The sequence below is a fragment of the Stomoxys calcitrans genome, chromosome 4 (assembly GCF_963082655.1).
Source record: "Stomoxys calcitrans chromosome 4, idStoCalc2.1, whole genome shotgun sequence".
In the NCBI taxonomy this organism is placed as follows: domain Eukaryota; kingdom Metazoa; phylum Arthropoda; class Insecta; order Diptera; family Muscidae; genus Stomoxys; species Stomoxys calcitrans.
In genome coordinates, this window is record NC_081555.1 from 12,923,007 (window position 1) to 12,946,087 (window position 23,081).

General features: G+C 34.1%; 2 protein-coding genes across 4 annotated transcripts; both read right to left on the reverse strand.

Annotated features, from left to right (window-relative positions):
• Positions 1-8: 8 nt before the first annotated feature.
• LOC106087395 (peptidyl-prolyl cis-trans isomerase) lies at positions 9-519 on the reverse strand (the record flags this gene model as incomplete). The annotated part of the gene is made up of 1 exon (XM_013252420.2): positions 9-519. A coding segment is annotated over one exon (465 nt), but the record flags the coding sequence as incomplete, so codon positions are not given.
• On the reverse strand, positions 507-21,307 carry LOC106087413 (peptidyl-prolyl cis-trans isomerase). Of its 3 annotated transcripts, none has more exons than XM_013252445.2 (2): positions 20,951-21,307; positions 507-1,070 (listed from the first exon to the last, which is right to left on the reverse strand). In XM_013252445.2, the coding sequence occupies exons 1-2, from the start codon at positions 21,155-21,157 to the stop codon at positions 642-644; spliced, it is 636 nt and encodes a 211-aa protein (XP_013107899.1). In that variant the 5' UTR covers positions 21,158-21,307; the 3' UTR covers positions 507-641. The 3 variants fall into 3 exon arrangements, with proteins under 3 accessions (XP_013107899.1, XP_013107898.1, XP_013107900.1); XM_013252444.2 differs by lacking the exon at positions 507-1,070 and adding an exon at positions 1,160-1,736 and having other exon boundaries at positions 20,951-21,290; XM_013252446.2 differs by lacking the exon at positions 507-1,070 and adding an exon at positions 7,147-8,130 and having other exon boundaries at positions 20,951-21,264.
• Between the last annotated feature and the right edge of the window lie 1,774 nt (positions 21,308-23,081).

The following is a 23,081-nucleotide window of genomic DNA, read 5'->3' on the forward strand; positions in this document are numbered from 1 at the left end:
AATAAAAATATATTTTTTCAAAAAAAAATGTTTGTTTTTTATTATTGCCACTCCTTACAACTGTCCACTGTCGCTGATGACAATATTTTTCGATGTTTTACCCGATTGACTGCCCATGGCTTCGATTTTCTTTACAATATCCAAGCCTTCGACAACGCGTCCAAAGACCACATGACGATTATCCAGCCAAGCTGTCTTAACGGTGGTTATAAAAAACTGTGAACCATTGGTATTGGGTCCCGAATTGGCCATGGACAAAGTACCCGCCTCGGTGTGTTTCAAAACGAAATTCTCATCATCGAATTTATTGCCATAAATGGATTTGCCGCCGGTGCCATTATGCGCAGTAAAGTCTCCACCTTGGCACATAAAATTCGGTATGACACGATGAAAGGTGGAGCCTTTGTAGCCAAATCCTTTTTCACCGGTGCACAAAGCGCGAAAATTCTCCGTGGTCTTGGGCACAACATCGACTCGCAGCTGCAAAAACAAAAGTAAATGAAATGTGCATTTTGGGGATTATAAAAATCCATTTATTTTTATTTACTATAACTCTATATAATACTTTTTTGCAATAACAACAACAAAAATATCTAACAAGCAACTTGGCCCACACACTGTGTTCTACAATAGTTGAATTATTATTTAATTTCACCACAATCGGCTATTATGATCTCCTTTAAGGGACGACCCTCCGGACAACCATAGGATTCCATTTTCTTAACAACATCCATGCCTTGAATCACTTGACCAAATACCACATGCTGACCATCTAGCCAGGGCGTTTTCACTGTGCAAATAAAGAACTGCGAACCATTGGTGTTGGGGCCCGCATTAGCCATGGATAATATGCCGGGACCGGTGTGCTTGAGTTTAAAGTTCTCATCCTTAAAGGTGGTGCCATAAATCGATTTACCCCCAGTACCATCATTTTTGGTAAAATCTCCTCCTTGACACATGAAGTTGGGTATGACACGATGGAAAGAGCAGCCCTTGAAGCCAAAGCCCTTTTTGCCAGTGCACAGTTGGCGAAAATTCTCTGCCGTTTTGGGTACCACATCTTTGCGTAACTGAAAAATATTTTTTATTTGTTTTTATCATTACAAACCTCAGACCATTGTTCAACTTGCTAGGGAAGGAGTGTAAAAAAGCCGTGCGATTTTTAGCGATTTTGTTTAATGATAATTCTTCATGAAATGATGTTTATTGATAACTCTTCTCTTCACTAATGATAATTCAATTCGTTTTTTTCTTTTTTGGAAAATACATTCATTCTAAATTACATCAAACATCACAACACCACACACTTATTTTAATTCGCCACAATCCTGTACAACAATCTTCTTTTTGGTCTTGCCCGAATCACTGCCGAAACTCTCGATTCTCTTGACCACATCCATGCCATCAACGATGCTGCCAAAGACCACATGTTTACCATCCAACCACTCAGTTTTCTCGGTGCAAATGAAAAACTGCGAACCATTGGTGTGGGGACCGGCATTGGCCATGGACAAAATGCCAGGACCGGTGTGCTTGAGCTTGAAGTTTTCATCGCGGAAGGTCTCACCATAAATGGATTTACCGCCAGTGCCATTGTGATTTGTGAAATCACCACCTTGACACATAAATCTGGGGATTACACGATGAAACGAGGAGCCCTTATAACCGAATCCTTTCTCTCCCGTGCAGAGAGCACGAAAGTTGTCAGCGGTCTTGGGTACAACATCGGAGCGTAACTGCAAGGGGAACAAATAATCACAGATTCAGAGATAAGCAAAGCGTTATAATACAGGGAACAAGAAAAAAAAACTCAACAAAACATAACAAGGTCATCTTGGATATGTAGTTATTAGTAGGTGTACTCCTTCCAATATATGATTGATTTGAGGGATTCTATAATTAAATTTAGGTTAGGTTGTGTGTTGATGCCTCAAACTTGCAATATTTTGTAATCCTTCTTCGATTTGCCACATTTAAGTTTCTTTCGACGGGTAGATAGACGATCTTATTTTTCACTCTGCTCTCCCAGTTCTCCCTTAGGTTCCTCTATTACGAAAATATATGATATATCTGACTTTTTCTGGTCCATTTTCTAAGAAATGTGTTCCATCCGCTTGGCTTTTCTGATTATATTTCTACGAAAATGGCTATTTGCCCTCTTTGTTCTTCTTCTGGTTTCTCTATGGCGAAAATAGTTGATACTTCTCATACATACGTCTTAATATCCGATAAACAATACAGCCTCTATATAATTTCGGCTAAATTTCTTGAATTGGTAAAGTTCAAAACATGTAAAAATTGTCTCAAGCAGAAAACAACTTGATTACAATAGAGCGTAAAGCCCCAAAAATAGTTCTTAGTTATTCACAATAAGGATGATTTTATAAGATTGAACGTTATTATCTGGAAACTTGTAGACATTTACTTAACTAAGGGAGTGAAGATAGAATGAAGAGTAAAGTCTACTTGTTAACAGTTGATGCATTTGAGAGCGAAGAGAGAGAGAGAGAGAGAGAGAGAGAGAGAGTCAAAAATTTGGTTGCAACACTTTCAGCAATTATGGAAACACTTTTATACTGTCATACATCAACAAATAAGGCAGATAGACTTAAAATGTAGGCTAATTTTATAACAGTTAAAACAATTATGCGAAAACTGTTACACTGTCATACAATAGCATGTATTTAAGAGAGTGAAGATAGACTAAGGATGAAGGGTCGTTTGTTAACAATTGGAGCAAATTAACGAAAACTGTTATACTGTCATACATCATAAAATTTTTGAATTTTTTTTGTTTCATGTCAATTGTTTTTGTGAATAGTCACATTAATTAAGGGATATTTTTGACAGCCTAAAAATTTGGTGCAATTTTATAAAAGTCGGCGGAATTGTGTGAAAATATTGGGTTGCCCAAAAAGTAATTGCGGATTTTTCATATAGTCGGTGTTGACAAATTTTTTCACAGCTTGTGACTCTGTAATTGCATTCTTTCTTCTGTCAGTTATCAGCTGTTACTTTTAGCTTGCTTTAGAAAAAAGTGTAAAAAAAGTATATTTGATTAAAGTTCATTCTAAGTTTTATTAAAAATGCATTTACTTTCTTTTAAAAAATCCGCAATTACTTTTTGGGCAACCCAATATAATACTTGACATATTTAAGATAATGAAGATAAGACTAAAGATTTACGTTAATTTTATAATAGTTAACGCAATGTATATTGACAGTATAACAGTTTCCGTATAACTGTTATACTGTCATACATTATTATATTTTTGGATTTTTTATTCTGAATGATAACTATTAAGAGAGTCAGAGGAGCGTCGCGTTGAAAAAAATTTAGGATAGTTTTATAATAGTTAATGCAATGTATTTGACAGTATAACAGTTTCTGTATAACTTATATACTGTCATACATTAATATATTTCAAAGGGTCAAAGGAGCGTCGCGTTGAACAAAAAAATTACTCTGCAAACAAATGTCCAAAAATCAACTCGCAAAAATAAAACAATTAATTTTTATTTTTAGTAAAAATTTGAACAGATTTAAGCTACCAAAGATAGACTTAAAATGAAAGGTCATTGAATAACAGTTAAGCTAAGTTTCTGGGAACTGTTATACAGTAACGTATTCGAGCAGGATTCACTGAATAAGGTTAAGCCAAGCGATCAGCCGATATACTTTTTTTTTAACATTTGGCAGTACTTGGCATTGAGGATGTCAACTTGTTCTCTTTTTACATTCATTCTTTGTTTACGTTTTCTCCTATATGATGACATTTTCAATCGTCAGATTTGACATCCTTAATGATGTTTATGGGGCCTATCCACTTTGTGTTTTTGCATGTGACCTAACCTTCTATTAGTGAATCCTGGTATTCGAGATAGTGGAAACAAAATAAAGGTTTTTGATCATTTTATAACAGTTAAACATTTATACAGAAACTGTTATATACCGTCATACATTGACATATTTTTGGATTTTTTTTGTTGCATGACAATTCCTACATTCTATTGCAATTCTTTTTTTCTATTATCGACAATTCTAATTTTCTGGAAACTGTTATACTGTCATACATCACAATTTTTAAAAGAGTGCACACAAATGGAATAATTGAGGTCATTTTATAAGAGTTAACGCAATTATGATTCACATACTTTGTGGATAGTTAAAAATATAAAGAGTGCTTTTTTAGCTATCACGCAGTTTTCGTATCATGTTTCTTCAGTTTGGTCTATAATTAAAACATAAATTATCTTACAAACGAACAACGCTTGCAAATTATTGAATTTTATTATCAAAATGAGTGCTCTGTTAAGAATGTTGTGAAGATCAGCCAGAAGCATTGCAAAAGCTAACAATGCATCCAGAAAAAGCCACTGTTTGGTGCGGTTTATTGGCTCGTGACATCATTGGACCGTACTTCTTCAAAGATGATGCGAATCGTAACGTAACTGTGAATGGTGAGAGCTATCGTGAGATGATATTCAACTTTTTTTTTTGCCCAAAATGCAGGGGTTGACTTGCATGACATGTGGTTTCAACAAGACGTTGCCAAATAGAACGCGTAACAATGGATTTATTGAGAGGCGAGTTCGGTGAACATTTTTTCAAGTTCGGGACCGGTCAATTGGCCGCCTAAATCGTGCGTTTTAAAGCCTTTAGACGCTTTTTTGTGGGGCTTCAATTGACGCATTGGAAGACAACATTGAAGCATTTATTCGTGAGATACCGGCCGAAATGTTGAAAAGAGTATGCCAAAATTGGACTAAGCGAATGGACCATTTAAAGTGTATGTTCTTTCAGGAAAGAGCTCTGTACCATAACGATATCCGCAAAAGAAATTCTGGGAAGGGATTTAGAGTGTACGAAACCAGGATATTTGCCTGCGCTGTAGGCCGCGGGTTCTAGAACAGTGAGGTCGAAGTGTGTGGAATTCCTCATGTAGTCCTAACATGGTTTAGCAGATACGATGGCGCCTTATTGATGCTCGAGTTTCTGAAAAAATGTGTTGCCCCTTTGGATTTACAACTACAATATTTGGATAAAAGTGGAATATGCTGACAAAGGCTTTTGGAAAGTTGTGCTTATTTAACTTATAACAGTGAAAATTCTACAAAATCTAATTATTTTTACAAATAAATGCTGCATTTGTCTTTTCAAATTGTTTTATGTTTCATTATATATTAATTACGAAGGGGTGGTTTTTGTGGTAATTACAAAAACAAACATGTGTTCCATACGACGCACACACTCACATCTGTGTGTACACATGCCCGTAAGCATCTGATAAATTTTTTGATGCCGTTTAATTTTTTATATGCAAATGGCAACATTTTGGACAAAGAAACCCAAAAAAAATCAAATGTGGTAACCTTGTTAAACCACCGAAAGAACGATTTTCGGAAATTTTTTCGCAAAAAAGAACGTAGTACCAGCCTTAAGACCAGGGCTTCCCAACCCAATTTGCTTTGCGCACCCCCAAAATTTTTTCGATTTCCTTGGGCCCTCCAAATTTTGCACTCGATTTGCGCAAACCTCCACCTAATAAATATGGCCCGGTATACACCATATTCGGGTTGGATGGCGGAGCACTTAGTTCAACTCACTGTGCCAAATTTTATCGAAATCGGACAATAAATGCAGCTGTTATGAGCTTAAGACCGTTATCGGCAGATCGGTCCAAATGGCAGCTATATCCAAACATAGACCAATTTGGCCCATTCAAAAACTTAATTTGCGTATAAAAGTAATACGGGTCTGTGCAAAATTTCAGCTCATTATCTCTAATTTTAAAGACTGTAGAGTGGTTATAACAGACGGACAAATACACGAACATTGGTCAATAGTCTTAGAATTTTACTCCAAAATATATATACTTTGTAGGGTCGGAAATTGATATTTCTATGAGTTGCAAATGGAATGACTAAATTAATATACGCCTTATCATATGATGGTGGGTAAAAAAAAAACAAGTAAAAACGTGCAGTGCCGAATCTGGGGACTCATAACTATGGTTTCCGCTAAAAATTTATTTGAATTATTTCGTAGCCATCAAATCGGGAATTGATTGAGGTTTCAATGGTCTTAAGAAGTCATATCGGTACTTAGAGCGGGCCTATATTGCCATATTGACCGAATAGGATAAAAATTGGCACTGCCATTGTAAGTCATAAGAGAGGTTTTTGGGCCAAATTTCAGCCAAAGCAGGTGAACATTGAGGCTTTAAGAAGTCCAATCCGGGATCGGTTTATATAGGGGCTACATCCAAATCTGAACCGATATGGCCCATTTGCTATCCCCAACGACCTACATCAGTAAGAAATATTTGCGCAAGATTTCAAGAAGCTAGCTTTACGCGTTCGACAGAAGGATGGATGGAGGGAAGGACGGACGGACATGACTAGATCTACTCAGAATTGACAGACGATCCACCTGTTGGGAAGCGCTGCCTTAGACGGAAGCAATCGATATATAAGTAAATTTCATTCTAAACTACATCGCACCTGTTTGTCGAAAGAGTATGAAACCTACTTTCATATTATTTTTTTCTTTACAATATTTTTCTGTTATCAAACTCCCAAAAGCGAATAAGTTACAGAATACCACCAAGTGTGAAATTCGCCTTCGACAACGGAAATAAGGGTGAATACATATGTGGCGGCTAGTGTTACAAATGATATTTTCCCAGTTATGCGTGTCAATCATTTCTTCTATTTATAATCCTTAAAGGACAAACCGAATCGACCAATAAAACGCTTCCTCTGTTACTTTAAGGTAACGGATGCCTTTTCAGAAGGTCGGACGCCTTTTATATCAATTGACAAAAATAAACCAAGCTTTTATCTCACTCAAATAAAATATTGATGTATGATTTTCTATAATTGTTATTTTCCCCCTTCTAATGTCCTAGAAAAACTTATAAAAGGATTGTTTAACCATATAGCCACTTTATTATTGATCATGGGAATTTTGTCCTGCTACAATTGGACGTAGCAAAAGTGTCAATTGCTTTGGCATAATTAAAAAAAAATCGATTCGCATGTAAAATTAAAAGAGGTAAAGTTTTACTACTTTACACTACACACACACACACACACAAAGGCAGGCGGCACAGAAAGAGAAAACAAAAACAAACACGCTTGAGATTTCTTTTGGACAGGAAAAAGTAGAATGTTTTATTTTTATAAAATAAAAAAAAAATAATAATTATAAGAATTTCATTTTGGAAAATTTAAAGAAGAGAACAATTACATTAATTACACTTTAAGCATATTTTAAATTGGTAGTTGTTGTGTTAGAAAGGGAAGGAATGATGTGGTGTGAAAGATGGCGACGGCGGCAGCGTTAGACTCTATATCCTCCATATATCCATCTGCGATACATGTGCGCGATGCGAATGAACCACTACTGCATGCATGCAGCACCACATAAGCAATTGAATGGTTTTGTTTTTCATTACTATTAAATGGAATTATTAAATGCTCCCTCTGATTTTGTTTATTTTGCCGGTGTGAGCGAGAGACGGCAGAACTGCTGACTAAAGCTCTCTCTCTTTCATTTTTTCTTTCTTAAAAATACGTTTATTAAAATATATTTAATATAGTTTGTTGGTTTTGTGTTGCTTTTTTGCTTTATTGATGTTGTGTGGCGGCGTGCATAGACGCGCCTTTGTGTGGTTGGTTGGAGAGGGGGAGAATGTTTGTTTACAAAGCACCACAATCGCTGACAACGATCTTCTTGGTCGTCTTGCCCGATTGAGAACCATAGGATTCGATATTTTTTACAACTTCCATGCCATCAACCACCTGACCGAAGACCACGTGTTTGTTATCCAACCAAGCGGTCTTTACGGTACAGATAAAGAACTGAGAGCCATTGGTATTGGGGCCAGCATTGGCCATGGACAAGATGCCGGGGCCGGTATGCTTCAAGGTGAAGTTCTCATCGGCGAATTTGTTGCCATAGATGGATTTACCGCCAGTGCCATTGTGATTTGTGAAATCACCTCCTTGACACATGAAGTTGGGAATGACACGATGGAAACAGGAGCCCTTGTAACCGATACCCTTTTCGCCAGTGCAGAGAGCACGGAAGTTCTCAGCGGTCTTGGGAACAACATCGCTACGGAGCTGCAGGAATATACATAAGAGAACATGGGTGGTGACCACAAAAGATGATTAGATGCGAGATAAATAGGCAATGGTTTAGGTATTGGTATGGTACTTTGTTTTTAGTTGTATAAAGGAATTCTACTATAGTTGTGGTAATTGGGCACAGTATGGGAAGATTTTATCAAAGGAGTTTCACACACGCACACATCAAAACTGTTAATAATAACCACCAACAACAAACACACTAAGGGATTTAAGGAAATTTTGTAATTTTCAAGGCGGTGGAATCATAGTAAGGCGGGAAATACTTCGAAAATTTGATTTTGATTTGACACGCCCTATTTAAAAACCTTTCCAACATACAAACCATATCAAACAAAGATAAATTAAGTCAGCGATGTCCAGCCCCTTAAGCTGGAGTTACATACCACGCGCAGCACTTATGCGTATTTGAGCAATATAATTCGCCCACATGCGTTCTTTTGTCTGAGTTACATATCAAGCGCCTTTTGCTGCGCACGAATTTCTAAAAATCAGCTTATTCATGTCATTTCCAAAGTTAATTTCAGTAGAAATTGGAAATCATGTGGTTTAATATGATTTTAATAAAAGAATTTCCCTAATTTACAGACTGCTAAACAATTTTTGAACAATATATGTACATTCAAATCATATGTTTTGCGCCCTGACACGCATTTAAAGTTGAGATTTGGTTAACTTATTCCGTTAGATGCATGCGTGCTATTTTAATTTTTTCTGACATGCACGCTGAAGTACGCATAAGTGCTGCGTGATGTATGTAACTCCACCTTTACAGGTAGCGTTGATGGCAAGTCAACACCTATTCTTATTCTCCTTGTTTCAGTCGTTGTTGAGAAAATAACGAATGAATATGCGCAGGGGTATGTGCATCGTTTTTGTTTTTATTTTAAAACCAATTATTATTATCCATTAAACGTTTGGAAGACATAAAAAAGTATTTAAGTTTTCTTATCTTATGTGAATTTTTCCAAAACACCAATTATTCAGTCCAAATAATGATTTTTTACATATTGAGAAAATTAAAAATACTTAGAAAGAGTATTTCACACATACAATCACATTTTCATTTCAACTAACCCTACTAGAGTCTCTCTTAAGAGAACACTAATTTGCAAAGGCTAGATAGCTATCTCTTTCCAAAACCTTAAGTGGAACCGAACGTTATCTGTTTGTTGGAACACAGCTGTTCAATAACTATAGATTTTCCATCGCCTCTCTTAAGAGGCACCACATACAAAGATTAGAAATAAATTAAGAAAATTAAGAGAAGAGAGAATTCAACATAACTGTGTACGAACAATGAATGAGTTTACATTGGTTTGTGGGCACTGCTTTGCTTTTAAACTTTAAATTATTTTATCCATATAACACAACCTGACGCTCACTCTTGACTCTTTAATTGGGTGTAGGCTCTAAAAGGCTTTGTCTTAGGGTTGGACTCGATTTGGCTTTTCACGTGAATTAACTGTCAAACTCCATATGAAAAAAAATTGTAAATGAAAAATGCGTGAAAAATATAAATGTTTTTTTAGGCTAATGACTTAAAACTACCAATTAGACACAATTAATCCTAGTGTTATATGTTGGGAGGATTGTGTTGATGCAGAAAATTTGACGTAAGTATATTTAAGAAAATTAAGATATTTTGTTGAAGTTTTTCATTTGCTTTATGGATTGGTTGCTTTTTAAATATTGGTCTGAAAATTCATTCTTCCGGTAGCCTTATAGATTATTAATAATAAAACCTATAAGGAAAGACAAGAGTCGGGCGATGCCGACTGTACAATACCCTACACCTATCCTTTAAGTACAAAGTGGAAGCTATCTCTTAGAGGTAGACATTTTTTAATTCCTTTTAGTCATCGCTCCTTTTAGTTACGTTTCACAAAAGGAACTAGTTCCTTTTCTTAGCTCCTTTTCATTTGTGATTCCCTTATTTAATTCGTTTATACAAAACAAAGAGCTTTGAATTTTGTTTTGAACCTAAAACAGAGTGTCTTTAATTGTACATATAGATACAAACATTCAGACTGTATATACACATAGATACAAACATTCCGACTGTATACGTAATTGCATTTAAATTCACTTTTTGCACTTTGTTTTAAACATGTATTAAGTCTCGATGCTAAAAAAAAGCACGAATCGAAGCGCGTCAAAACAATTTAGGCCACCCCATTCATTTAATGTGAATGCCACAAATATTTTACTTTCCTTTTACCTAAATCACAACGCACACAATTCTTGTCCATTGAAAAAGTTGACGCTTTTATTTAGTTGTTGTATGAAACTGAATAATATGGCATGTCAATCAGCTGGTCTACAAATTAACAAAAGGGAGCAAAAGAGAAAAGTGTACATGCAAAAAAGGAACTATGCAACTATAAAAAGGAAAGAGATCGAACTAGTTCCAGTAGTTTCTACTTGGATAAGTTCCAATGAACTAATTCTATCCGGAACTACTCAGCTCTACTATCTCTTATTCTGAATCAATTTTGATGGACCTCGCCGGATGTTTTCAGATGGGTTATTAAACAATCCGTATCAATTTCGAGCGAATATGTCCAAACTGTAATAACTACGGTTGACAAATGACAACATATATATGGGAGCTATATATAAATCTTAACCGATTTCGACCAAACTTCTTAGATATTGCGTTAGTCGTCGAGGAAAGTATTATAGAAAATTTTAGCAGGATTGGTCAATAAATGCGCATGCAGTGGCTCTTGAAGTGAAAATCGGGCGATATATATAACCAAATCTGAACAGATTTTTTTCAATTTTAAAAAGGCTTCCTCTTTGGCCGAAAAACATGCCTGTACTAAATATGAAGACGATCGAACGAAAATTGTGTCCTGTACTTTGCACACAAATTAACATGGACAGACATGCGGACATACCTAAATCGAATTAGAACGTGATTCTGAGTCGAACGGTATACTTATCAATCTATCTATCTCTCCTCTTCCTTCTGGGTGTTACAAATAAATGCACAAAGTTATAAAACCCTGTACCACAGTAGTGGTGTAGGGTATAAAAAACAGCAGACACACCAGTTGGAAAATGTCTTTGCCAAATCAATACAAACATTCCACATAGTGTTTGAAACAATCGATAATCTGTACAAAATTTCTCACATATAAAAAAACAGCTAATTTGCAAAAAATGTTTAATGATATGGAGAAAAAAAAATGAATCATTTTTATCTATACAAGTTCTCGGTCAGTTTGCATGTGTGTCTACACGTACTCAGGAGTATGAGTGTATGTGAAAAAAAAACAAAATTTTATAATGGTTATGACATCAGAAATGGTGTTAAGATTACGTGATGGTTGAAAACAAGTTTCATTAAAAAATTAACAACAACAATACGGACTAAGGACAAAAACAATACACACATATGATAACGTTTACAAAACATTAGCTCCAATATTATAAAAAAAATACATTCCACTCAAAGTGTCATAGGATTCCATAGCTGCTGAAAACCTTACTAGCCAGGCTAAATTAAGGTTTTCCTTAAGAAAACCTTATTCAACCAGGCTTAATTAATAGTCAGCCAGGCTGAATTCAAGTTTTCCCTCAGAAACCCTTATTCAGCCAGACTGAATTCAAAATTTCTCCCTGAGAACCTTAGTCAGCCAGGCTGAATTCAAGTATTCCCTCATAAACACTTATTCAGCCAGGCCGCATTCAAGTTTTCGCTCAGAAAACCTTTTGCAGCCGGGCCGAATTCAAGTTTTACCTCAGAAAACCTTAGTCATCCAGGCCGATTTCAAGTTTTCTCCTAGAAAACCCAAGTCAGCCAGACTGAATACAAGTTTTAACTCAGTAACCCTTATTCAGCCAAGCTGTATTCAAGTTTTCGCTCAGAAAACCTTTTGCAGCCAGGCCGAATTCAAGTTTTCCGCCGAAAACCTTGTTCAACCATGCTGAATTGAAAATTTCCTTAAGAAACCCTTATTCACCCAGGCTAAACTAAAGTTTTTTCATTGCAAAGCTCTGTGTCGATATATACCGTCTGTATCCTTGAAACGTATAACAGTTAAGCAGTTAAGCAATTTGTCTATTTGTCTATTTTGAAAATAGTATTTATTCTTTTTATTTTGTTTACATATATATAGCAATTAGTAAAACTAGGCTACAACAATCAATCATATTTTTCCTAATAATCCTTTTTTCCTAGACCCCTGCTCTAATATACCCATGAAGAAAACGGTATAGTTTAGTTAAAGAAGAAAAAAACAGGGGTCGTTAGCTCTGATTGCCTGCCCGTTGCCATTACTTACGTTGAAGGACACATGTTAGTCAACAATAACAACAGCAACAGGATTATAGCATGTCAACAACAACCAAAAGCAGACAGACAGTAGTTATAGCATTAAGTGACCTTTCAACTATACTCGAAATGTAATTAATCGATTATCTCATGCCAAGACCTGTGTGTTGTCCACTTAATTTTGGTTGTTGGTGTGTTATGAATGAACAGACCCAAAAAGGAGACGACTATAGGACATGGCCTAGAATGTTAATAATTCTATTTAGTATTCCTATCTCTGATGGGCCTTCCCATATCCTAAATCGTATCACAGGTACAGTTATTGCAAAACCTTATCTTTTACTTTATATCATGACAGCCAAGGGTAATTTGCAATAGTTTGGCCCTCCACTTTTTTTTTTGACATCCATGACATGTCCTTTGCATTTGTTTTTCTTTTATATACGGTTAGCCTCAATTGTTTTCCATTTGATATGGTCTTTAAACCACAATGCAAAACGCTTAAACAAACAATACTGCCAAGGGTGGACTTGCCATCCAACCCATTCGAGCACAATGTGCTAAGCAAATACATAGTTCAATACAGTATATATATCACCTAAAATATTAAACGTTTTGGTTGTTTTTTCAACATTTTTTCGTGTCACAAAAATTATAGGTGGGAAATCACTGAATATATAATTTGACCCCATTAATCTATAATGAGAGTTAAGGTGGTTTTGTTGAGACATTAGCCACATATTTTCACATATGTACATCAATTTGCCCCAATCTTTTAGCATATATATTTCTCTAAATTACATGTTCCCGCGCGATAATTACAGTAAATTTTGTATCCTAATTAGGTGCAATTTTACATTTCATAGCAACAAGTTAAGTGTCAGGGTGTTGAAACAGCTGAAAGTTCTCAAAAAGTTTTAATTTACTTAACGTCAGAAAAACTCAAACAATAAAACTCAAATTCAGCCTGGCTGAATAAGATTTTTTACAAGAAAACTAGAAACTAAATATGTTTTTTTTTACAAGAAAACTTGAATTCATCCTGGCTGATTAAGGTTTTCCATAAAAAGAACTTGAATTCTGCCCGGCTGAATGAGGTTTTCTTAAATAAAACCTGAATTAAGCCTGGCTGAATAAAGTTTTCCTGGAGAAAACTTCAATTCAGCCTGGCTGCATAAGGTTTTCCTGGAGAAAACTTCAATTCAGCCTGGCTGCATAAGGTTTTCCTTGAGAAAACTTCAATTCAGTCTGGTTGCATAAGGTTTTCCTGGAGAAAACTTCCTTTCGTTTCCTGGAGAAAACTCCAATTCAGCCTGGCTGAATAAGGTTTTCCTTGAGAAAACTCCAATTCAGCCTGGCTGAATAAGGTTTTCCTTGAGAAAACTCCAATTCAGCCTGGCTGAATAAGGTTTTCCTTGAGAAAACTCCAATTCAGCCTGGCTGAATAAGGTTTTCCTTGAGAAAACTCCAATTCAGCCTGGCTGAATAAGGTTTTCCTTGAGAAAACTCCAATTCAGCCTGGCTGAATAAGGTTTTCCTTGAGAAAACTCCAATTCAGCCTTGCTGAATAAGGTTTTCCTTGAGAAAACTCCAATTCAGCCTGGCTGAATAAGGTTTTCCTTGAGAAAACTCCAATTCAGCCTGGCTGAATAAGGTTTTCCTTGAGAAAACTCCAATACAGTCTGGCTAAATAAAGTTGCACTGGAGAAAACTTCAATTCAGCCTGGCCGTATAAAGTTTTACTGGGGAAAACTTCAATTCAGCCTGACCGAATAGACTTTCCTTAAGAAAACTTGAATTCATTTTTGCTAACTAAGCAAGCTCTTTTAAGCAAAAGCTTTATTTCAGCCTGACTGAAAGTTTTCTAAAAAAAAAAACTTTAGTTTTGTCTTTTTTACTGCAAAAATAATTTTTGCCAATCATTTATCTTCCTTTTCTCCTTCTCTATCTTAACATTGAATAATCAATCATATGCCTCGATCATTTACAAACACATTTACATTTATTAAAAATATTTATAAGCTATATACCACCTATGCTTATTGCTTAAGGAATAAAAAAATGGGTTCGACTGTAGTTGGCATAATATAAAAACCGGCAAAACAAGAACGCGACCACCACCACTTTGCACAATATATTATAAATCTTTATATTGTGTATAAAGTTGATTTTGATGATACATTGGTGACGTAGCGCATTCGTATTTATCTTTCTCTAGTACAAAGTTGGCAAGAAATGTTGGCACATATTCAACAAACATTTTACATATTTCATATTTTCAATGGTGGGTTTACCTATCAAAACATCAAGACGTAGCAAATGATATCGTAGAGTAATTTTTATGTCAAAATGTTAACATTTGAAAGTATTTCCGCCATGCACAACCTACACAAGAAAAAGCCATTCTATTATCAATTAAATTTTTGATATGAAATGAATAGAAAAGAAAAAGTGTCTAATTTCTCTTCTAATAAATAAATAATTTCATGAGTTTTTAAATGTTTACATGTTTTGTAGGAATTTTATTGGCTCGCTGAATGGGATAGATTTTCCTACACAAATTTTGAACAGTTTAGACAAGCCGTGGGAGAATCCGAGGTAAGGTTATCTTCATCGGCTTTCGCAAAGAACTTTTATCCCCATTGAAAAATCAAGGTTTAACGAAGCCTTTAAAAGCTAACATCAAAGGCTTGGTTACTTGGTCAGAAACTCATGTAATTCAGGCAACACTTTAGTTAAAAGCGAAATAAAAAAAAATCGAAATCATTTAAAGACTATATATGCGATCCAGTAGTGGAATTCATGTTGACGTATGTGTCAAAACCACCACCATATGTCTGCTGGCGGTGGGGTGTATAAATAATGACATGAGATCTATACTGTCACTCTTATGGAGTAGTAGTGGAATTCAGTAAAGTGTTTTAACGAAAATCGTCTAGTCAGAAAGCGATAACAGAAACGTTAACAAATTTAGTATTCAGTAGCCACTTTTAACGATAATCGACATCGTTAAAATCAGCTGTTTTCGCTAACGAAAAGAAATTCGTTAACTAAACGACGGACAATTATTTGGTGTTTTCTTTAACGAAATAAATAAAAATAAATATTTAATAAAAGAAGTATTTCTGGCTATGAGAAGAAATATTTATAATTTCTGTCGATTCCTCTTTGTGTTTCTCGTTATTTTGGGTTGAGTTGCCAGAGAGAAAAAATAGACAACGATTTCTGTTAACGAAGATTTAGAGAATAGCATAATCGTTAGTGCAAACGATTTTTTTTCCGACATGTTTAACTAAACGAAGTTCGCTAAAAGTTACAGAATTGCGGTACAGGTCATCGATAGTATACCACATATACATTGCAATGAGTTGACCCGAAAACGACTCTTTTTTTGACAATGTATACAGTGGTGAAAGAAACATGCAAATGTTCTATCACTTTATTTGCTCCATATATAAAACAATCACCCTTATTCCCGTTGTCAAAGGCAAAAACGACAGCAATCGTAGTCGAATGCGAATTTCACATTTCATGGTATTCTGTAACTTATTCGCCTTTGACGGTTTGATAAAAGAAAAATATTGTATTTAATAATAAAAAGTACAAAAGTAGGTTCCATACTCTTTCGACAAACAGGCGCCGCCTCACTGTACAACACACTGCTAAAACATCATAGATTTGCGAAGAGATTTCGGAAATTTCGAGTTTTGGAACGAGGTTTTTCCCGTACATTTTAGGTGTGAGCAAATCTACTTATTTGACTACTACTTAGGTCTAGAAAATAATGAAGAAATCATTCTCCCTCTGGATTTCAACAAGTTTTTTTTTTTAATTTTATTTTTGTAATAATTTCTTAACGATAAATATACCATAATGATTGCATATCAACAATTTTAGTAATCATAAAAGTAAATTTGACCACAATAGACCACAATATCAATCGGCAAAAATAAAAATGTTGCTGATAAAAAGTTCTTTTTTTTTTTTAAAGCAGTACTCATATCAAGGAATTCAAAGAGGAAATTAAATAAGCGCTAGAAGACTTGACGGTTATTCCGATCGATTTTTGGAATTCATTCGAAGCTTTCTTGAAAGAAATTTTTTTTGTTTGAAAATTTATGTCATTTTATTAAATTGGAGTAAAAAAAAATAAATAGTATAAAAAAATAAATAATATAAAAAAATAAATAATACAAAAAACTAAATAATACAAAAAAATATATAATATTAAAAAAAAAAATATATAATATTTAAAAAAATAAATAATATTAAAAAAATAAATAATATTAAAAAAAATAAATAATATTTAAAAAAATAAACATTTAAAAAAAATTAATAATATTTAAAAAAATAAATAATATTTAAAAAAATAAATAATATTTAAAAAAATAAATAATATTAAAAAAATAAATAATATTTAAAAAAATAAATAATATTTAAAAAAATTAATAATATTTAAAAAATAAATAATATTAAAAAAAAAAATAATATTTCAAAAAAAAATAATATTTAAAAAAATAAATATTTAAAAAAATAAATAATATTTAAAAAAATAAATAATATTTAAAAAATAGATAATATTTAAAAAATAATATCTAAAAAAAATATTTAAAAATATATCTACAAAAATATTTAGAGTAATATTTAAAAAGAATACCAAAAATATTTAAAAATATATCTACAAAAATATTTAGAGTAATATTTAAAAAGAATACCAAAAATATTTAAAAAACATTTAAAAAATATTAAAAAAAAAATTAAATATGTTAATAAATATTTTAAAAAATATTTTAAAAAATATATTAAAAAATATTTTAAAAAATATATTAATATTTTAAAAAATATATTAATATTTTAAAAAATATATTAATATTTTAAAAAATATATTAATATTTTAAAAAATATATTAATATTTTAAAAAATATTTTAAAAAATATATTAATATTTTAAAAAATATTTTAAAAAATATATTAATATTTTAAAAAATATGTTAATATTTTAAAAAATATGTTAATAAATATTTTAAAAATATATTAATATTTTAAAAAATATATTAATATTTTAAAAAATATATTAATATTTTAAAAAATATATTAATATTTTAAAAAATATATTAATATTTTAAAAAATATATTAATATTTTAAAAAATATATTAATATTTTAAAAAATATATTAATATTTTAAAAAATATATTAATATTTTAAAAAATATATTAATATTTTAAAAAATATATTAATATTTTAAAAAATATATTAATATTTTAAAAAATATATTAATATTTTAAAAAATATATTAATATTTTAAAAAATATATTAATATTTTAAAAAATATATTAATATTTTAAAAAATATATTAATATTTTAAAAAATATATTAATATTTTAAAAAATATATTAATATTTTAAAAAATATATTAATATTTTAAAAAATATATTAATATTTTAAAAAATATATTAATATTTTAAAAAATATATTAATATTTTAAAAAATATATTAATATTTTAAAAAATATATTAATATTTTAAAAAATATATTAATATTTTAAAAAATATATTAATATTTTAAAAAATATATTAATATTTTAAAAAATATATTAATATTTTAAAAAATATATTAATATTTTAAAAATTGTGCTAATGTTTTAAGAGATGTTTAAGAATCTACATGTTTTAAAATAGATGTTAATAAATATACATAGTTGTAGGCAAATGTGTATGTGGAAGTGGCGTTCCTTGACTCCATAGGTAAGTAAGCTTGTTCCGGTACGTAGGACCAATCGCCGAGGAAAGGCTCCCAGGTGGGCTTCTCGTGAAGACCACACAAACACTTCGTCCTGTATTATTCACCTAGTTCACACTGGTTCAGGATAGCTATAAGCACCACACAGGCTGAAACATTGAGGTCCAATCTGTGTATCTGAGCTAACGGGCGCGCCCATAGGTTGCGGATAGCCGGAAGCTCCATACGAAGTAGCTGCAAAGGCAGTCGCGGCGGTATTGAGCGGAGTCTCAGTGAGAGGCCGGGTGACACCGGCTCTTGCACAAATACTGAGAGCATATGATGCTCGATATGACAAGGCGAGTTTATTGGCGCTATTAAATAACCAATGATCACCTTATTACCGCGGTGATCGGTCCTTTGGACCGGAACGAGGTTGCTCATCTACAGGAGCTTGACGAGGATCGCCCCCTCCACATGAAAATGTGACTACAACACCTGGTTCAAAATAACACCCGGTGTCCCGATTATGACCTGGGACTACAGGTTACCTGTTTAACTGCCCAGCCAGACCTGCCAGACCTGCTCGACAAAGACCGATATCCATTTGGACGCATCTCATCTTAGTCGCAGAGTTTCTGGATCTGGATCACAATACTACAACAACAGTAGTAGCGACATTTGCGAGACATAGTGGACTTTCTGGAAGCCAACGGACTCAAGTTTTAGCAACTTTCGCCTACAGCGCTTAGTTTGGGTTGGAATCCTGTTAAAAACATTAGAGTAAAATTTTTAGCAGTGGCTAAACCTTACCTAATGCTAGCGACATTTGTGACGCCTCTAGCCCAGAAGTGGTGTTGCCCAGCGGCAAGTCCCTCGAACTTGACTAAAACAAAAGGTCCCTTATCATTAAGGCAACATTTTTATGAAACAGCCCCATTGGATACAAGAGATTTTCCCTTCCTGATATTCCTCAACAAATGATCATATCCAAATTTTAGACACTCGACATTGAACCTTAACGACGACCCTTGATTATGCGTGAATGAGCACCAATAGACGATTCCTATGCCAATAATCTGGCGCTAGCTACATGATTACAGTTTCCTGTTGGATTTCTTCATACTGACTCGTGCAGCTCTGGGTATATATGAGTTGAGAAAGAACCTAGCAAAAGACATGCTCTGGGATGATTGAAGAATTAATAACTAGCAGGCTAACGAAACAACCACATGGACCTGAGTTTCCGAGGGGAGTGATGCTTACCCAATGGTAGGCATCACTTGTTCTTAACCTAGCCTATTGCAATGGTTTAACTTGTAAATCCATAAAAATCCAAGAATTTAGAATAAAAATTAGGAGCTTAATTTTTTAAACTTCAGACACCACAAATCAATCAGCTTTAAATGTAGTCATTTTATTCAAATTTTTCTTTTATCTGGCACTACTCCAAGAGTTGCACCTATAATTGATTTCTTATATGACTATTCAAAACTGCACTACGGTAGAACAGCAAAAACCATACCATTTCCAATGTATACTTTTTTTGTTTTTTTTTTCGCTATACTCCATAAACACCCATTGGTCTAGAGATTTTTCCTATTGGGGGAAATTTATTGTAGTATAAGTCGGTATGTACTTGATTTCCTCGTCTTCTTTTTATGCAGACAACTCATGCGCTTAAACTCAAGGTCATCCCTGGTCATTTGCACATTGAGGGGCTTTTGAATTTGTCATTATTGTGAGGAATTGATTATAAAAAAAAATCTATTAAATTAGTTTTAAAAAAAAAATATATATATATATATATATATATATATATAGTAAACATACATCCATATAGTAAACTTGTTTTTAAAGATCTTAAATTCTAAAAAAGAACAAAATGGAAAATTCCGAAAAGAACATACAAAAGCAGCGCTGCCACCGCATTCACATACCCGCTCACACACACATAAACACCTACATTAGTGTAAGTCTGAAAAAAAGCACGAGGCGGGAAAGAGGGCATAACCAGTAAAACCAAGCAGCAAGCTAAATTAAAACAATCCACACTAACCACGCCAACAACACGTTCCCCAAAAACGCAGAAAACAACATGACATCAACAATTCCCGCAGTGGCCGGCCGGTGAAGTGATTGATAATCAGCGTTTAAAAAAAAAAAGGAAACCTTTACGAAGAATTCTAAATAATTGGCTGTACACTTTCTTTTCCATTCTTCTTCTACGTTATCAGCTATTCTTTTTTTTAACACATCATCGTTGTGATGATGCTTCTTGTAGTTTTGCTGCATTTGGAAGAGTTGAGATGTCCATTCTCACGTTTTCTATTACAATATGTCATCGGTTCGTTGTTCACCAACACCCGGCCACGCTCGTTCTCCACACCAACACATGCGCGTCCCTAGGTTAATCATTTCACACACACACACACGCGCGCACACATTCATTCGTTCACACACATTACTTGCACACACTCGGTTACAAACGGCGTCGTTCCCCAAAGTTCTTTTATTCCCCTGCTTTTATTAAACTGCAAGTTGTGTTCTTGCAGAAATCTGCCTCTTTCTAACCTCACTTTATATTTCTGTCGGCCAGAAGAAAAAAACGCCACCGAAAATATTTCAAATTCCTTAAATCCCACACTTCATATACATACACACTTGCTAGCCTACTTTCTTAATGGCAATAACCGGCAAAAGGAAGAGTTGTATATTGCAAAATTAAAAATAAAATAGTTTTCTAAGGCACTCAAAACTAATTAACAAGAAATTACATTCACACTAATTTCTTACCTCCATAGTAATGCGACCCAATGGCTGACCATCAGCGGTCATATCAAAGAAGACACGAGGTAAACCCATTTTATTGCTAGCGAAACTGCGAACACTGAATCCAAACTGCAACTGACTCGTTGTAGCGCTGTTGAAAATGATAGGTCTTGCTGCGCCAACTGACATTTGACGGCAGCAGCGTGCCAGAGTTGCCCCTAGGAAAGACATGATTCTTGAGTGGATAATATACTTTAACCGCTTGAAAATAACTATTCAATATAGTTCGGCCAATGAATTTTGGGAAAATGCACGTGCGATCAATTAAAAATGCACTATAGCGGTATTTGTTATTTTGAAAATTGCGTAATTAAGGGTGTTACCCACTGCTGAGTTTGTGCAAAGTTACCAAGGATATTCCCAGAAAAAAGTGAAAATCTCCGCATTTTAAAACACATTGCTTTCGTTGGGCGTTTCTGTGGTTCATGAATTTTTGGGTCTGTTTTCAATATATAATTAGATTTGTTTTCTACTTTTGGACCGGTATTCACAAAACAGTTTTAAAGTCGGTTTGTTTGACAGTTCTATAGAGAAAATCTGTAGAATAAGCCTTCTTGAACGCTACATTAAGTTATGTGAATATGGGCATATTAGTCTAGTTAAAGCCTAGTAATGACTTCATTCTCAGAGAAAATGCTGTAGGTACTGAGTTTTGTAAGCAAAAAATTATGACATGTCGCTGCGAAAATACAAACAAAAGTCAAACAACAACACACAACAAAGATAACATTTTCGTAAGGAATTAATTATCTTTGTTGGCGCTGCGACATGTCGCTGATATTTTGTTCATAGAACTTAGTACCACTTCCATGGAATGTGTTCGCATTTTCTTCGTCATAATTTTTTTGTAAACGGACTCTTTTCTTTGTGACAACATAAACAAAAATCAAACAACAACACACAGCATTGAGGCAGAGTTGATTCGGCTCATTTCGTGAGCATTTAATTACATTTGCAATTAAACTTGTGCGAAATTTATTCTGATGCAGCGACATGTCGCTACTATTTTGCTCCTAGAACTCAGTACCACTTATATGGAATGTGTTCGCATTATCTTCGTCCCAATTTTTTATAGTGCGTTTTCCCGTTGTTCGTGTACAAAGTCAAAGTCAGTACTAGGCTTAATGCGTTATGACAGTTGTTCGGGTGAAATGACGAAATCAGTACTAGGCTTTATTTGTGTCGTTGTTGGATAAATAAAACGCTCTTGCCGCTCATGGCGAAACAATTAAAGGTGATGGTGATATGGTGCAATCCGCCATCTTGCCATCAAGCTGATCGACGTCATCAGCTGACATCTTAATACCTTGGCGAAAAAATTGAAGGTGGTCCGCCATCTTATCGTCGTTTTGCCAACACACGCAAGCAAATTTGTATGCGTGTGTGTAAACGTGTGCGTGCATGAGCGGAGAATATGCCAGGAAGAAGATAACAGCAAAGAGAATGCAAACAAAAATCTGACATCTTAATACCGTCAAACCTGGCCGGCTGTTAACAGCTGTTCGCGTGAGAACACCTTATTAAATCTGCCTTGCAACTAAACATTGTTGTTGTTGTAGCCACATTTGCATGTGGAGGTGGCGATCCTCGTCAAGCTCTTATAGGCGATCAAGCTTGTTCCGGCCTATACGACCGATCGCCGGGGAACATGATGGCCATTGGTTATTTAAAGGCGCCAATATCTCGCCTTGTCGTATCGAGCATCTTAGCATTTAGTATTTAAGAAAGAGCCATTGTCAACCGTCCTCTGGCTTAGACTCTCCACTCGATACCGATGATTGTCCGCCACTGCAGTTGCAGCTACTCCATATCGAGCAATCCACTATCCACAACATGTGGACGCGCCCGGTAGCTCTCAGCTAAGCTTCTCGTGTTGAAAAAGTATACCACATAGATTGGAGCTGAAAGTTCCAGCCTGTGTGATGCTCATAGTTATCCCGTGCCGGGACTCAACTACACGTGCACAATATGAGTTTACGTAGTGTGCGTCCTTTTCAACAGTTTTTGTATTACGTTTCCCTACTCTGTTGAGCAATTTGTTACTACATCAGTACCATTTCGGAACATATTGACGCAAAATTTAATTTCATTCCAT